Source organism: Coturnix japonica, chromosome 3 (assembly GCF_001577835.2).
Source record: "Coturnix japonica isolate 7356 chromosome 3, Coturnix japonica 2.1, whole genome shotgun sequence".
NCBI classification, from domain to species: domain Eukaryota; kingdom Metazoa; phylum Chordata; class Aves; order Galliformes; family Phasianidae; genus Coturnix; species Coturnix japonica.
Genome location: NC_029518.1, coordinates 97,824,454 through 97,842,554, shown reverse-complemented (window position 1 = coordinate 97,842,554; position 18,101 = coordinate 97,824,454). Strand labels below are relative to the sequence as shown.

General features: G+C 45.7%; 1 protein-coding gene across 3 annotated transcripts in view; it reads right to left on the bottom strand.

Moving 5' to 3' along the window:
- BLK (BLK proto-oncogene, Src family tyrosine kinase) overlaps nucleotides 1-14,613 on the bottom strand; it is a 33,404-nt gene extending 18,791 nt beyond the window's left edge. The window contains exons 1-2 of one of the 3 annotated variants that reach the window (XM_015859871.2): nucleotides 14,145-14,613; nucleotides 1,104-1,206 (exon numbers count right to left, since the gene is read on the bottom strand). In XM_015859871.2, coding sequence (XP_015715357.1) covers nucleotides 1,104-1,205 — 102 coding nt within the window. In that variant the 5' untranslated portion in view covers nucleotide 1,206; nucleotides 14,145-14,613. Of the gene's footprint in view, nucleotides 1-1,103; nucleotides 1,207-7,024; nucleotides 7,267-14,144 lie in introns of those variants that run through there. The other 2 variants (XM_015859870.2, XM_015859872.2) reach the window with 2 other exon arrangements.
- Nucleotides 14,614-18,101: the final 3,488 nt, after the last annotated feature.

Sequence of the window (18,101 nt, the reverse complement as noted above, 5' to 3'; positions counted from 1 at the left end):
AGATGGCCTGACTGTCAGCTTGCATAAACCTTGACTGCCTTGTAAATAAAAACATAACTGCCTACCCATTCATTCAGACCCTGCTCTGTCTAGCCCTGATGCCCAGTCTTGGACCAGTGGAGGATGAGACATGAATGGCCCCACTGAGAAAAAACTGTTGCAGTGTTATTCAAAGCAGAAAACCTGGGATGCTCTTTGCTGTGATTGTCCCAAGGCTTGTGGAATATGTTTTGCTCAGGGGTCTGTTTTAAAAAGAGTCAGTGACTCTTTAATAAACTAAGACCTATTGAAGGGAGTCTTTAACCACTGCTGGGGATATTTATACGTTTGCCAAAGAATTGAACTACAGACAAAGAATTAAAAAAACACTCACTGCTTCCAATCCATGCTACTCTTTGACTTCCTGCTTAGCAGCAATGCATGGAGGAAGGAAAGGAGGACTGCTAATGCCTCCCTTCTGTACAAGCTTGAGACCTGAGAAGTTTTTCACATCCTAGTTGCACCCAGAGTTTCTCTTGTGCTGGCATCTGACTGCACTACTGACAAGGGCAGGAAGAGAGAAAACATCTTCATGTTCCACACAGTGAGAGGCAGCTAGATTAAGTGATTTCCCAGGCCTATATGTGGAGTTTATTATTTGAGGGCGCCAAAATCTGAACCCAGTAGCTCACTGATCTGTGCTCATGCAAACATGGGCTGTTTGATTTCACAGGGAGCAGCAGGAGCTCAGCATTTCTGATTCTCAGCCCAACACAGATTAGATGCAGACCCTCTTTATCAATTAAGCTCCTTGCCCTCCCTGATAGTAAAGCTTCCTCTGTGGCTTGCAGCTTTGAATCTTAGCTCGAATCTGACCCATCTTTGTGCCACTTGCAAGTCAGCATCATGAGCCTGTATTGCAGAGAGGTGAAGGCAGCAGAGTCCAAGTGATGCTTGGCACAACACAGTGCTTCAGAGCACCATCACTGTGAGCACACTCAGAACAAACACATCCATAACATGAAGAGAAAATGGAATCCACTTTACAGAGAAAAAAAAATAGAGTAAGAAGGTGATGATGGAACTGTTCACCCCATATTAAGGACACAAAACTGGAGACTTACTTTGGGTGGGGCAGGAGGAGGTCTACTCCTGGTTTTCGGATTGCTTCCTGACGTCAGTTTCTCATTGGACATCAGCTGGTTTTTGCTCCCGATCAACCCCATCCTGGAAGAAAGAACAGAAAGTATTTTATGATCATATTGCTCTTGGGGAAGGATGTCAGCAGTGAGAGACAAAGCAGCCTTCTCACTCATGAAGAAGAAACTAAAGATGTGAATGAGGGGCAATGGGGCAGAGGATGGATGAGTCTAAAACCATCCCATCCATTGTACCTATAAAGTGTGAGCCTAGAGCTTGATTCAGTTGGCCACGTGTAATGCCCCAGTACTATTTGAGATGCTCTAAGGTATCCCAAGGTGTGGTTCTCCTGCTCATCCTGAATTATGTTTTCCAGATAGATGCGGGTTAGAGAATGCACATCTCAGGCACCTGGAGAAGCACTAGACACAAGTTAATAATCTCTTTCCATGAGATTCCTCTGGTCCACTCTAGGTCTTTCCATACTTGCGCTTGAGGCCTAGTTTAATTTGCAGCCCTGAAATGTAATTTCAGGTCTGATCAATAATCCCAGCATAATACTGGGTGTAAGTAGGCAAAATAGCCAAATGACAGCAACCTTAGGCTTCTCAGCTCCCTAAACATGTAGAGAGCAGTCAAAGCCACCATTACTGAAAAGCTATTAGTATAAGCATATAAAATATCTACATCACTACATCATCCAGCACCAAATTTTGCCCTGGTCCCAGGGAGAGAAGGTGAGGACTCCAAGAAGATGCAGGCTCCAAGAAGATCAAGAGATTCAAGAGAAGGGGAGAAGATGGAGACTCCAAGGAGGAGGAGACCACAAGCTCTTAGATCATGACCCCAAGAAGATGAGCAGAAGATGATGAGCCCCAAGAGCAGAGAAGTTGGAAGACCAGAATTTCTTTTTTGAACTGCCTTCTCCCTTCTACCTCTGCTAAAATGAGGAAAATGGGTAGACCCATATGCATTATTTTCCCCAAACAAAAGCTTTACAGCATCCATCCATACATCTCCGGTCTTTTCTCATACCTGATCCTTCAGGTGCTCCATCTACCTGTAGACAGACCTCAGCATCTCTCAGGGCAGAGACTCAGTGCAGCTAGAAGGTGGCCCATTGAATCAGCCACAGCATTTCCTGCAGCAAGTTCATTTACCTCCAGGTTGCAACCAGGCTTTGCTTTGCTCAGAAGATCTGCTTGTCATGCAATGGTGCATGGTTTGTTAAGTGAGCTTTTCCTTCTCTTCCACTTGCAAACTGCTAGAAGATAACTTTCTGCCTGTGTCTTTGATTCTGAATGGTGTTATTTACCAGGATAATAAATGAGAGTAACTCAGGTTCTCTTTTCGCCCAGGGAATGGAAGGGCGTCATTTGAAGTCAAGGCTGAATGACAGTCAAGGTTCCAGTACCAAGGTTACCAGTCTTAGAAAATCACCTCAGGGTCTGCCTTTGCCTTTGATACACATCTATGATCTTTGTTAGCGTTGTCTCAATACCCACCACAGGATCTTTGATATGCTTTGCCCCTAAATGGGAGATGCTGACCTGGCAATTGCTATCCTTTCTATGGAGTTGGGGTATATGAGAAATAGCAGAAGTCCACTATAGTTCAGCCATCAGTCATGTCACTGGGACTGTTTCATGAGAGGATCAATGAACAATATGCAGGATGGAGAATGCACATTTTAGGGTCTTGAGTCACTCCCAGGGATGGCACTGGTGGAGCAGTGTCAAGGGAAAGCATGGAGAGATGTCAACTACAGCAAGTGCCATCAGATGACAAAGGGCTTTGTAGCCATCCTATCTATACTGACAAGGACTGAGGAGAGCAGGGACCATGCTCTGAGCTCTGTGTCCACAAAGTGTTTCTGTGTCCAGTGGAGCATCCTTGGGACATCTGGGTGTCACTGAATGACTTGGGTTGAAAGGGACCTCAAGGATCATCAAGTTCCAACCCCTCTGCTGCAGGCAGGACAGTGTCCCACCACAGAGCTTTCTCCTCACATACATACAAGTGTCAAGGACACGTCTGTGCAAAACCAGACCAAGAAGCAAACAACTTGTCCCATCTCAGGCGGGAAATAGAACTGGTGAGAAATCTCCGGTAAAGGTCATCCGCTCCCACCCACGTCTTTTCCTGCACTGCACACAGAGATTTGCACAGCTCTGGGTAATCATAACCCCTACAAAACCCAACGTTCACACTGCCAAGGCCTCTGGTATCCAATGAGACGATCCTTCACATCTGAAGGTCCTAGATGTATCATCAAGTAATGCCGCAAACAAACAGTGGCCAAAACAGAACGCTGCTTGTCATCTCCCAGCACACTGCTGGTGAAGCTTTCATTTGTTTAATTTCTTTTTGACCCTCGAAAGAAGGTGGCTGATGGGAACACACACTGTTCAAAGCATTACTGCTTATGGTTAATTTCTTTTTAAATCAACATTGCATACAAAAAAAGAGAGAAAGATTGAGAAAAATAACTAAAAGTAATTAATTGCCCTGGCATTTTATTTGCTCTTTTTTGTTGTTGTTTTGTTTGGTTTGGTTGTTTTGTTGGTTTGTTTTTTCCTGGAGGAAAAGAGTGCTGAAGAGAAAATAGTAAGTCAGAGAAACATGAAAACTTCCTCTTCACCCATCTAAAAATGTTTGTCTATGGGGCTGTGAGCAACCTGGTTTAGAGAGAGGTGTCCCTGCCTACAGCATGGGGTTGGAACTGGATGACATTAAAGGTCCTTCCCGACACAAACTATTTTGTGACTCTATGATTTTTAATAACTGAATGAGAGGAAATCTTTCTTCTTTCTAACAGTCATTGAGTACAGAGAACAAAATTATTCATCGCATTGCTAATACTCAACCAAAACGTTCTCGCGTTCACTCTTTTTTTCACTCATTTCCTCAAGTCTACTCAAGTTCAAAATCGAGACCATTATTTATTTTAAGAACATCTTTTTAAAGCAACCAGAATTCAAAACCGAATAAAAGTATTTGATGCAATGCAAAATGTTACAGATGTCCAGCTCAGTTGCTGGTATATTTTGAGAGAGTCAAGTGAGCCCTTGCTGAGCAAACTGAAAGACACGGGACGGTGAGCTCTGTGCAGCATCCATCTCTGAACAAATGCACAACACACATGCACATCACATACATGTTGGATGCTTGGATCAGACAGAAGGTAATTTTAATGGTCTTTAGAGGGGACATTTTGGCTCAAGAGAGCTGGATGCAGGTACAGATGTTCCTGAAACAATGGTCCAAGGGGGAGTTCTGAAGATCTCATCAGAGCTCAGCTCAAGCAAAGCTTCCATTGACATCTGGGTGACAGATCTGTGGTGGAGAATCAAGGATGTGACTGAAGGCCCTATCAGTGCCCATCTTGGAAAGGGTTTGGAGAACATGTCCTACTGGAACAAACCATAAAGCTGTGCCTGAAGCCCCATTAAAGAGTCCAGCAGAGGTGAACACAAGTCTTTGCTGATCACAAGCTTTGGAGATCTGCCTTATCTCAATCCTCAGCCTTCTCAGTGCCTTACGGTATCAAGAAAACAAGATAGTGACAGAATGGACCTGCTGTATGCACACACTCTGTATCTGTTGTAGCAGATAAGAATAGGACAGAGGTACCTGTGCTAAGCCAGGTGCGGCAAGCATGACCTAATTTTCCTATCCTCATTATGATAAGCAATCCTGCATCATAGGCATGCCATCTCCTGCACTTGGCTTCTTTCTGCTACCCAAACAAATGTTGCTTCTGATGTGAATGCAGTAATGTCTTCTGCAGTGGGGATGTGGATAATACAGATGAACAGCCTTGGGATTGCATGGGCGTGCATGGGGAAACAACAAGACCGAATCTTGCAGAAAAGCAGAAGTCTCAGCTCTTTATTTGCCTCACCCCCATGAAACTGTGCCATGGAAAAATAACTTATGGCCTGAGCAAGCCAATAGTGTTTTACTTTGGGGGCAGCTCCAAAAACCCCTAAGAATGGTGAGATCACAAAATGAGCCCCTTTACGTTCAGACTTCAGAGGGGGTCCAACAGAGTGTTTTCATAGGTGACCAAGATTAAATATTTCACTTTGTTTTAAAATATCAGAGAGTCTTTCTTAAGAAAATGCACTTAAAAGGAAATAATAGCATTAAAAACAAAGAAACAAACAACAAAAAAGCTATAAGAGCATATTCTAAAAATGAAGGGTCTTCAGTGCTGAAGTTCTCTTTCTCCTACCAGAAAGGATGAATGAAATCATCTCACTTCAGATACAGTGATTTAGTTATGCCAGATTCACAGTTTTGCATAAGTGAGGAGAAAAAAGATCAGTTGAAATTGCCCCCCCCAGATCTACGCATGTCCCACATGCATTAAATACTACAGAAGCTTTCTTCTCTCTGAACAAAACAGTTCATCACATTTCCAAACTAGGCAACCTTGGATTGCTTTGCAAGACACAGCACCAAAGAATTACAGAAGAGCTTGAGTAGATCAGCCACACAAATGGGAACAAAGAAGCCATCAAAGCCATCACTACTGTGACTGCTTTCCAGTTTTGCTGGGGTTTGGTAAATATGTTTTTAATGCTATGTTTAAGTGTGTGTGATTAGCGGGTCTGTTGCTAGGAGGTGGTTAGAAGTCAAAACTGAACAACAAGAACTGTGCTGTGCTATAAACAGCTTCAGTCCCGCAGAAGGTCTGCCTCAGAAAGAAGGTGGTGCACACAGTGCTGCGTCCCCAGCTAAAGTCATGATCACCCCTATGACCAAAAGCTGCTACTCACTAGGAGAGACCAGAGCGTGCATAGAGGAGTTAGAAAAGGAATGTAGAAAGTAGAGCTGGAGAGCACAGAGCTGGGAGCATCATGGCCTTTGTTGGAGAGTGAAGTAGATGCCTATGTTACGTGTTGCATCTACACAAAATCACAGAAGGCCTGGAAGTTTCCTATTGGTAAATCTCAAACAGTTCAGGTTGGATGTTAGGAAACATTCCTGAAATAGTGGTGATGCAGTGGCACAGCTGCCCAGGGAGGTGGTGGGGTCACCATCCCTGGAGCTGCTCCATAACCATGGGGATGTGGCACTGAAAAACATGGTCAATGGGCATGGTGGTGGTAGGTCAGCATCATGCTTCATGATCTCAGTGGTCTTTTCCAACCTTCATGATTCCGTGAGCGCCCTTTCAAGATGCTTTCATCATGAGCTCAGCCCCCATGTTGTGATGGCCAGGTGGGGATGGATCTACAGGAGCTGACATCCTGCAGCATGGAGATGGAGGTGTGTCGGAGAAAGGAAGGAGGACAGGGCCAGGAGAAGCACACAGAACTCTTAGGGTGCCAGGAATGTCTCTGGGGCTTACCATGTATGAGGGATGTTATCACAAAGCTGCATTGCTGCATGACAATTTCTGTTGGCATTTCCATCCAAAGCTTGTTCATGGGCTATGGGAAACTACATCTCCAGCCCTTCTTCTGAACACCTCTGATTGCTTGGAAAGCCAAGTCAGAAACAGCTCCTGAGCTCAAAACCCTTCCCCTGCTGATCACAGCAGTGTCCAGCTCCAGCCAGCCTCCCCCACATTTACACTTCGATCTCTTCCACCGCAGGCCCTGGGGGATGGGGAAGCAGGGGGATGGGAGGACCAAGGTACACACACCTGGCACTCATTTCTCTCTTTTAGCTGCAAACCAAGGGAAATGCCTCCCTGAAAACCACCCCTTGGGGCTGGATTATAGCAACCTTTGGTGCTGCTCCCATCTTCTCTCTCTGTCCTATGGATCGAGGGGGAAGGAAACATGGCAAGGAGATATCAAATGAAAAAGGAATAGGAAAGAGGAAGAAGGTAGAAGAAAGCCTCTACTAACCTCAGGGAAACGTTCAGAGGGATGAGATGAGCCCTACTTGCCTGTTTCCTATGAAGCTGCTCCTGGAGACCCGACCCGATGGACGAAGCACTGGTCCGACCCATGACCGATGCTCCATGGGGCTGAGAGCCTTCAGAAAGCTTCCCTGCTAGAAATCCCTGGCTCACACCACGTCCCCACCATCCATAGGGCTGAGAGCTCTGAATGTTGCACCCCCAGGTATGCAAGGAGCAGCCTGATTTTGTGATCGCGTTTAATGGACTTTCTTTTTTTAATCACGTCTCCGTGTCAGAACTGACTCCTTTCTTCCCTCAGAGGATTCCTTGCTCTATTTTAAATACTGGCATGATCCATCCGGGAGGGGGGGCAAGTTGCACTTCCCAGACAATCTGGACAAAATAGCACTGAGGAAGGCGAGAAACTCAGAGAGAACCCAGGCACAAAACCCAGCAAAACCCGCAGGCTATTAACAGCTGTCATTAAAACAAGCTACGATGATGGTGAATGGGTTGTGTTTCCACTATGCAAACCACCAAACTTTAGGAAACAGCTGAACAAACGGACTTTGCAGTGATTAAAAACAGAACGAAAAAAATAATAAAAATATAAAAGACCTTTTTCAGATGAAATGCCTTTTGTTCCAGGGAGCCCCAACCCTCTATGAACCTACTCAACCATAGCATTGAGGGGGCAACACAGTCTAATGACGTAGACCTGGACAGGGACTTGTGGGTGACTCTGAAGAAGTGACTTTCTCATTCTGCCTCAGCACGCTCAATAGGAAGGCTGAAATTTGTCTGTTTCTCAGGAGACAACTGTTGTATAAGGAACAAAATTTGTTCCCACTGACTCCTGAGGCTTCCCATAGGGTGCCTAGAGGGATTCTTTCTCTGGGGTATTTTCAATGTGTTTGTGGAGCGGACTTATTGGGCCACCGTTTGTTGTCTTTAAGCTGTTGCAAGGACAAAGTCCCCCCCCCACCCCAGAAAAAAAACACTGAGTGACCTCAGTGGGTTGTTGCATGCTGTGGTTTTGTAGCATTTGGGTCAGCAGGAGGGAAGGGATGCTGGGTCTCAGTGTTCTTGAGGTTGGAGAGACCTCATGCTTTGTAGTTCAGCCGCTCTGACAGGGAAGACAAACGTAAGCTGACATCCGCTCAGTGCAGTGCACAGCCCCAAAGTCACCCTCATTCTGGTGATGTTGTTGGCAGAGGAAAGGCTTCACGGGGCAGTTTTGAGATCAAAGCAGAGGACCCTGAATGGCTGTAAGATCCAGGGACAGGACAGGGCTGGCTGAGGGCTCAGTGCTGTGCATGTAGAAGCATGGAATCATATGACCACATGGGGAAGTTGGTCCAGGATGCAGGTGCCCATTGCCCCAGTGCTGCTCATGGGCATTGCCTCTGCAAGTGATCTGTGCTCCTGGCAAAAGGAGAACACCCAATGGAGGGCTGCAAGTCTGCAGGACCTTAGGCTGAGCCTTAAGTAGGAATCTGTGAGTACTTTATCTTCTCTGGGGCCATTAACAGATAGCTGGCAGAGGCCAAGGTCAGCGCGGGTTCTCTCTGCAGACAACCAGGGCAGACACCCACCCAGCTGCCCCCAGCCAGGTGTGTGCAGAGCCAGGCTGGCTGTTTGCATACTGAGGAGATGCAGAAATGAGGAAGCCCTTGCAGATCTGGCAGACTTCTCCCTCACCAGCTTGCATTCTGCTGTCCCCACTCTCCTCCAGCTAAGGGCAGAGGAGAGGACATAGAGGCAGAGGGGACTAGGTTGGGGCTGGATGTCAGCATCAGGGCTAGCAGGAGCACTTTGAGCTTTTGGGAAGAGCTTTACTCTTTGGCAGAGAGCTCATCTGAGGTACCTGACTGCTCTTTGCTAAGCAAGCTTCACTTCCTATTCCTACAAAAAAGGAAGTTGCTTTTTTAGAAGGTGGTTTGCCATCCACCACAGAGGTAGGAAGGAGAAGCTGCCATGAGGTGCAGCAAAGGTTTAGAAATAAGGCTGCCAAGTCATCTTGGGAAACAGGGCTGCAGCACAGCAGCTCCAGACAGAAACCTGCTTCTGATTTGAGACACATTTCCAATTCTGGCAATGGGGAAACCCAGCAGCCACAGCCAGGACGCTGTGCAGACCTCTCCAGTCATGGACACATTTAAAGCAGCTCAGAGAGAGAAATTTAAATAAGCAGAAGAGGTAAATCTATTGCTCCCTAAAATAACCTGGATGTGATACTGGCTGTTACCTGCAGGTCAGCCCTTCATCTGTTGCCTCCAGGGTAAGTTGCCCACTTACCATGTCTGTCCCTCACCTCCATGGTTCTTGAATAACCCCAGGGGCAGTGACTCCACCACCTCAATGGCTCTGTAAGAAAGATCTCAAGGACCTACCACTCCAAATGACTAATTTAGCCTAGTTTATCATCTGAACCTTCCAGCTTCCGTTTCCCTGGCAGATTAAAAGCTAATTTAATGCAACATAGTGCTGCTTGATGAAGATGCTGATGTGTGATCAACAACCCTTCAGCCTCCATTTTCATAGGAGCCATAAGGATTCCCCAAGTTGGAATGGACTCACAAGGATCATTGAGTATAACCCTTGGTTCCACACATCACTACCCAAAATCCAAGGCAAACTCCTTGTTAGGATTTTATGGGGCTCTCCCTTGTTTAACTTGTTGAATCATGTGTGAGCTGCATGGCTACCCCAAGGGACGGGGATGAAAACATAGCAGTAGCTTTGGCAGAATCTGTTCTCCTTGCACCCGGGAGCCTGCCCATGTGGGACAAGATCTCCTCCCCAGCCCTCCCTGTCAGGCTGCTCACATCATGCTTGTTCTGGTTATTTGCGTCAGCTGAGACCCCGACTGACTAGTATTCTCCCTCTGGTGCTGGAAACAAATGAGAATTTCTAATGCATGTTTGCTGTAGTCATGTCTCAAAGAGCTGCAGACTTCTTCCTCTGCGTCTCGAGTGCTGAAGGCCAAATACGTAACAGACAACTAGGAAAAAACTCTGAGATAAATGTCAAGTAAAAGCTTTTATATCGATTTCTCCTTTTGGTTAACATGGCCTTGGTTCTCCCTCCTTCCATCACGTGTTTCTGACAATGCCTTTATGTTTCCACAGATCACATTTAACCTGTATTCAAAGCCCATTTATTGCCATAGAATGGCTTTGGTTGGAAGGGATCTCAAAGATCATCTATCTCCAGCCCCAATTTTGAGCTGTTCTGCCTCTAATAGTTGGTTTCAAGCCATTCATTTTGAGCAGTTATTCACATAAATACAGAAGACATCATGGCTCGGGTTTTGGGTAGGCACCAACGTGACCTGAGGAAGGTCCTGCAACATCTTATTTCTTCTGCCCACAGAAGGGTTTCCCTTTTCCCCACTCCTTCACTGAGAAGCAGGTACCCCTTTATGGAGGCAACGTGTGCAATCTGGTGGTCCTTCACCACTTGTCTCCTTTACCTGGGGAAGTACAGGGTCTGAGAAAAGAGCAAACTATGATCTTCTGTGCACTAGGATATATCATAGTGCAGGAAACGTGGACCCTGGTGACTTGGACAAATAATTGCCTCATTTTCTACTTGGCCATAAAGACCATAAATGACACCAGGAGTTTGTGTACCCATCCTCCAAGAGTTGCATATCCAAGTGACACAGATGCCCCAGACAAATGAGTGATTTCTCACTCTTCTCCTCTCATCAAGGAGGCAAAGGACTCATTTGTATTTCTGCTCAGTCTCCTACGTGCCTGTCATGCCAGACACGAAGGATCCTGAGCGCTGCTTTTTGATCAGTAACAGATTTCTCTGTTCCCAGAGGAGCAGAATGTGTTCTATGAGATTCTGTCAAATTAAACAAACAATTTCATAAGTAAATACGAGTTTGCAGGGGGTAAACAGCAGAGAGTTTTGAAAAGTTCGTTTCCATTCAGAAGCGATGCGTGTTTCACAGGGTTGTAGGTTCTAGGGAACCCATTCAACATGGGCTTGGAGATGATTTCCATAAGGTCCTTCCAACCCCTATGATCCTACGAAATATAGGACTGATGCTTAAAAGGTCATCTAACCTGTCCAGTGGGCCTATATCATTTCTGAGAGACTGCCTAACTTGTGCTTACAGACTCTCAGTGATGGAAATTCATTCCCACTGCTCCCCAGGCAGTCCGTCCCAGCCCTCCTATTCTTACATCTTTAAGATGACTTCCTAATCATCAGCACTAATTACCTTCACTGAAAGCTCCATCTGCTTATCCTGTCCATCACGGACGTGAAGTCTATTCCCTCCTTTTTATTTGCAGTGCCAACGACACATCAAACAGCATCACGCTTTGCAAAAACCCTACATTGTTCACCCTGTCTGCACCTTTGCTCAGCTGTGTGCCTCCGCTTTGGGCATTTTATAACTGGGTTTGGAATCCTGAATAGGCGAAACCACAATGTTTTCCAAGTTAAAACTGACCGACATTAACAAAAGCAAAACTACTCTGCAAAACCCCAGAAACATTGTTCTCCAGCATGGTTGCAACATTTTCTTGGAAGCAATTATAATTACGAGCCTATTTTTTATTTCGACACGAGGAATTGCTGTCTTTTGGGCTTCATTTTTTTGGGGGGGGGGGGTTGGAATTTTTTTGGCTGGCTGGTGGAAGGAATTCAAGTGGGTTTAGCCCTGATATGGAAGACAGACTGATCTCTGAGAAACACAGGACTCGTCCAATATAAAGCACTGGAGGTCTGCTTTATGTTCCTGCCGGGTAAGCTGTGCTTTAACATTTATTTTTAAGCAATAACCATGACCCTGAATATCCTGTTTCACGCAGGGATGTACTTTCTTTTGAGTTCCATGGTGACATTTGACGGTGTAGCTAATTCTTCCACAAGTAGCAGGACCCTGAGGCTGTAATCTCTTGCCAAGGCCTCTGGAAAGGGAGAATTCCATCCATCTTTATCCCCTCCACTACTTCTAATCTCTGCTGTTTGCCATCTGCTGTAACCCTAACACAAAAGCTGACTCGCACCATAGAAGATGAATAAGTGAATGGAAAATTTGGGGTTGCCGATGGCTCCAGCAGGATTTAGCCCCAGAGATCTTGCAAAACATTTGCCCGTGATTGAACCCTGTGGGTCTGCAGGGAAGTATTGACTGCAAGGGAGCTCATCCACATGGAGTCAATGCTTGGTTGCCTCCTGCGCCTTGTCAAGCAGGAAGAGCAGCAAGAAAACACCCTTCTTAACATAGAAAAAATGGACAGAATTATAGGAAGAAAAGAAGACAAAAAAATGATGAAGTAACAGTATGACCCAATGCTCCTACCCTGCCCAATGCCAGGCCATGACTCCCATCTAACTCACAGGACCTGTTTCCAGATGACAGTGGGGGATTGCTGGTGAAAAATACTCCCTTTCCAAAAGCCATGTCTGCACTCGAAGACAGCCTAATTAACTCCCTGGAATCTGAGGTGTTAGCAGAGGCTTCATGTAGAGTGAAAGGCTGAATACACGGTTAAGAGTCCCAAAGCAGAAATAAAAGAGCTGATATTCTTGTCTGTAATAGACGCTCAAATTGGGACAAAGCGGAATGCTTCAGTTTCTTTAATGCTCAGTTTGAGATATTATGGGCTTATCTAACAGGGGCTTAGGAGAACACCAGCCCAGGGTAGAAATGCGAGAAAGCACACCCCATGTTCTCTTAAATAGAACATAGGAAGTTGTTATATAAGCAGGAAAAAAGAAAAGAAAATAAATAAATATTGGGGCATGTTGAAGAAATTTTCACTTAAATGTGTCTTGAGTTCTTTCTCCTCCATCAGAAAACTCAGCCTTCTGCCTTTTAGCTGCAACTGAGGTGCAGTGGCAGCCCTATCTTGGCAAAGCAAATCAAGAACAGGCCGAACAAATTTATTTTACAGATTTCTGTGCACCAGCATAATGACAGCACTGCAGGAGGACCAGGAGAAAGTACAGAATGTGTGCAAGAAACCACGCGTTCTGCAGCCCTCAGACCTTCTGACAAAGATTTAATTAAACCTTCATGTAATGACTGGTGGAGCATATTAATGAGGATGCCTTCGCTGGTCTGCAGCTGTCTTTTTCTCCTCTTAATTTCTTGCTGTCTCTTCTCATCCAGCACATACCAGACCTGGAGAGACATGTGAGTGCTATGTGTAGCATCTTCTCCTGGCTCTATGAAGATTCATAATCAACACAGTTTTGCAGCATGCTTGTGGGATAGGCAACAAGTGCCCCCATTTCACAGGGAGGGTGGCTGAAGTGCCATAAAAAAGCTTGAACTTGCCAAACTGGCCATGAAGCCTTAAGCAAACAAGCAAGAGCAGAGCTCTGAGATGCATCACCCCATGTCAGTCCCTCCTGGAGGTCTCACAGTAAGCACAGTGCTGTCTGAGATGTGTAGCCAAGATTGAAAGGCAGGGAGGTTTGTGTAGGCTTTGCATGCATGGGAATGGGAAGTGACCAGAGGGAGAAGCATGAGGCTTAGCTTTCCTATAACTTCCTTGGGGTACTCCAGATTGCCAGAAGCTTTGTCCACAACCAGCTTTATTAAACTGCTGTTGGTTGTACAAGGCTGACTGGAAGAATGAAAGTACATTTCTTACCTCCAAAAAGCCAAACAGCTTCAGAATAATCCGATTTATTTGTAGGGCTCAACAAAGCAAAGATCCTCAGCCCCCAGTGACCCCCTTGGCTAAATGGGAATTAAAGCCTCAGCCCTTCTCTGCACTATATGCAGCATCCAAGCGCTCAGTTCAGCAACCATTGCCCGGAACACAAGCATTAAAACTTTTACTTCCCTTTGCCATTTTAAGAGCTTTCATCTAGTTGTTTTTTGTTTCTTTTTTTAGGGGAAAGAGAATGATCAGTGCTTCTGGCTTAGAGCATCACCCCCACATCAGCGGGTGCCCAGATTCCAGGTGATACACGTTGCCAGAAGGGAAGGGAGAAACGCGTGCCATCCCAATACACAACCAATTCCCTTTGACCGTCCCACCAAACAACTTTAAGGGCTCAGTCACCACTGATGCATGAATGACCACAGACGGATCGCATCTTGGGTGCTCTAAGAGGATGCACCCAATGGAGAGGTGAGCAAAAAACAGGCAGCAGAATGAAGCAAAGGAAAATTATTTGCACTTACCTTGTCTGGTCCTTTGTCAGATTAAATCATAGCCCACTTGGTACAAGTTGTCTACCAGAGTTTGAAGATCTCTTGTAGGGTGCAGACTTCAGACCATAAGCTCTCCTTGATAAGCTTTAATCCTTACAGCACATGGAAAGAGAAACCCTAATTCTTCTTGGTGTTGTCAGTTGGCTGCTGTTAGTGGCTTCCTGTCGACAACAGCTGAATGACAAATCACACAGGCTTTTACACTCGTAGATATTGTAGGACTGGTAGTATAACCACACTGCTCATTTAGTGCTAATGTTAGAAATGTGGCCACCCCAGCAGAACCGTTATCCGCAAAGGCTCAGTGGCAGCTAAAAAAGACTGTTCCTCATCAACAGATGCCCCGAACTGCTCTCATTCAGGCTGATGTGAATTGAAAGACACCCATGAATCCACAGGGCGTTAAAACTTGTCTGAAAAAGGGGAGGAGAAATATGGGTCCTTCAGTTTTCTAGATTGGCCCGCTCACAGCTCAGAGCACTCTGGGCCAGTGGTAGGGGTGGAGATATTTACTGTGCACACTTAACCTTTGGGAGAGCTTATCTCCAATCGGGTTTTAGCCTGAGCAGTTTCCCATTTTGTGATTATCAAGGTTACAGTGCTGTAATCTCAATCACTTTCCATTTGAGGTTCTGCTTCTGCTTCACATCTCATCTAAAGAGAGCAGTCTGGTTCCTCCTCGGAGCTATGTTATCATTAGGGCATGGGGAGGAGAGAGATGCAGGAGACAGATGCCAGCATGTGATCATTTATCTTTATGTAATGTCTCCTAAGATCTTCCTCTATGGTCTTTGGGCATAGATTGCTTCCAACCACTCCATGTGGTGAAAGGTGATCATCCTCATTTTCACTCTCATCAGCAGGATTTCAGATCTTCAAACCCACCTGATCTCCAGACCCCAGCTGATGTGCATCTCCTATTGGTTCTGCTGGGTTTTGGATGGAGTCTTTGCTGAGTCAACACAAATCAGACCAAGACAAACACAGGGATCCTGCCTGAAGCTGGTTCATCAATCGGTGTTCACCAACTATGTTTTGAGATGATTATGATCTTTATGATGATTTGATTATTTTCACTTGTTCTCTGAAGCTATTGGCCAGACTCAGTTTGCCATGCCATCAAAGGATGAAGTGAAATTGTTTTGTTTTCTGTCCATCAGATACACCCAGGAAATCTCACCCAGTTCCTGCCATGGAGGCGAGCAGATGCTGACACAGAGACTAAGAGGGGTGCTAATGACAGGGATGCTGCAGTCCGCATCTTTGGAGGACACTGCTGTGCCCCAGGACAGCTTTCTTACAGCTTCTGTCCCTGCAGATGCTGATGAAATCACTGGGGAATTGAGCTGCCCACACTGTGCAACCCACCCCATGCTGTGGCACTGGTTTTGCTCGAAATATCACAGTGTGACACTGAGCGTGAACTGAGAAATGGATGAATCCTAAGGAGCTCTTCCACCATCATCATGTGGCACCTATTTGTACACGTGGGGCCTCCGTGACCTTTGCAGAATGAGCCACCAGGTCCTTTGGATGTTACCTGGCAGAAGAGGTCCCATATATATGGGACAAACAAGTCTGAACTGGTGGTATTGATCAGAAACAGCATGACAAATAGAGAAAGATGTGGACATCTGAGATATCTCACATCTCCAGATCAAGGGAAGTAAGCATAGGAATTCCCTCAGTGAGTACTCCAGGAGGTGCTCAGGGTTGGGTTGGATGGGGTACTGGGCTGCCTGATCTGGTGGGGGGACACAGCCCATGGCTGAGGTTGGGTCTGGATGATCTTCATGATCTTGTTCAACTCAGTGATCCTAGAATTCTATGATTCTATCTAAATCTCAGTACTTAACCCAAGATGGACACAGATAATTCTGGAAGGGAATACATCCCCATCTTAAGGCAGTATCTGAGATAAGCTTTCCTTACCATTCCCTTCCTTAGATCAGGAAGCCATGGTAACAAATTTAGGCTAGACAGAATATTTGAGCTGAAGTCTGGGAAGATGGTACCCACCCCAATCCCTCTATGGTCATGTTCTTCAATGAAGATGTCCATTAGGCATTTTACTAAGTAGCCTTACTGGAAAACCAAGTAAGACTGGAAGGGCGATTCTTGGTTCACTGGCACTTCTGGAAATAATTTACGATTATGGATGAAAGTGTATCACACATTCATTTATTTTTTTTCCAGCAAGGTAGAGAGGAGTGGAAAAAAATACACTTTGTTCCTGAGATTTTAAATGCTTTTTCTTCTTTGGGCTGCTGCAATGAACTGAGGTCAGCAGATTCTCAAAGGAAAGCAGTTAAAAATGAGCTACTTCAAATCCTTGGAAAAGGTTATGGTTTTCTTTGGAAATGATTTTCAGTTCTTCACACCTTAGAGAAGCTTTTGGAGTTGAAGGGGAGAACAATTTGCTACCTTAACACATTTACAAAGGCAGTTCTGAAGTCCCCAAATGGATTTTTGTTTAAGCTATATAAAAGAAAGAAGAGTTGGTGGGCTCCAACCCTTTCATTGGGGTAGTGAACTGCAGTGAGACAATACGAAGGGGCAAACAGCAGTTATCCATAGGGTGACACCCAAACTGTATTGGGTCCTCCATGTAGAGGTCCCCAGTTAATCCCTTCATGCCATGTTGCTTTTCCATGAGAATGAGGAAGCAAAGCTTGGAATCATAGAATCATTAAAGTTGGAAAAGACCACTAAGATCATCATGTCATCATCCCATCATCACCATGCCCACTAGACCATATTGCAGCACTAGGTCATTTCCATCATCCTGGGCATCTCCTGGTCCCTCCAGATCAACCCAGTGACCCCTGGCCATGAACAGCCATATATCCACAACCCCCTGCACTCATTCTGTGTACGCAATGGTTTCCCTGCAGTGGCCAGAACAGAGCATTAGCTGGAGACCTGCTGCCCTCTGTAGGTGCCTCCATCCCATTTCAAAGTTGATGAGCACACAAGGAGCTCTCTAACCATCTCAGAGGACATTCCTGGTGCAATGGTTAGAAGCAGCTGGGGTAGATCACTAGTGGTAGCCTCTCCTCATTCCACTTCTGGCAGGCTGGGTTCCAAGCACTTTGCTTTGTGGAAAAGGCATTTAGTTGGTGACCAATTAAGAAGCCACCACTGATGCTCCTCCAAGACTCTGAACAGCTGCCCTTATGGAAGAGGAATGGCCAAAGATTAAAAGATCAAAGATTATCCAGTTCCCATCCCTGTGCCATGGGCAGGGTTGCCAACCACTAGATCTCCGATGCTAATCTCAGGTGCTCATCACAGGTGGTTGGGGTTAGAGCTTCATTACAGAGGGGGTTTTGGTGGAAGGAGAGGAACAACTCCCCACCACAGGTCCTTTGAGTAAAGGCAGTGAGATAAATTCAAGCCAAAAAATACTAAAAACCCATGAGAAGACTTTAGAGGGATGTGGTTCCAGCCTTTCACTGGTATCTTATGGCAGCTCATTTGAAATCCATTACACAACTAAGTTAAAAATAAACATTTACAGAAGAGGGAGCGGGTGGCCATGTGTGGTCTGTTACAGTAATGACAGAGATGTCCAGCTTTGGCAGCAACACCTCTGCTCCTAAACTAACCCATACCACAGCTTCTCTTCTTTTAGGACAAGTGGGAATGGTTTGAAACTGAGACAGGGGAGGTTGAGGTTGGATCTTAGGAGGAAGTTTTTCACCCAGAGGGTGGTGACACACTGGAACATGTTGCCCAAGGAGGCTGTGGATGCCCCATCCCTGCAGGCATTCAAGGCCAGGCTGGATGTGGCTCTGGGCAGCCTGGGCTGCTGGTTGGTGACTCTGCACACAGCAGGGGGTTGGTCTTGCTCACTTCTAAACAATGCTGATCCCATGTCAAAACTACACATCCCTGGACCTTGTCTATGTCTTGATATTGTTTAGT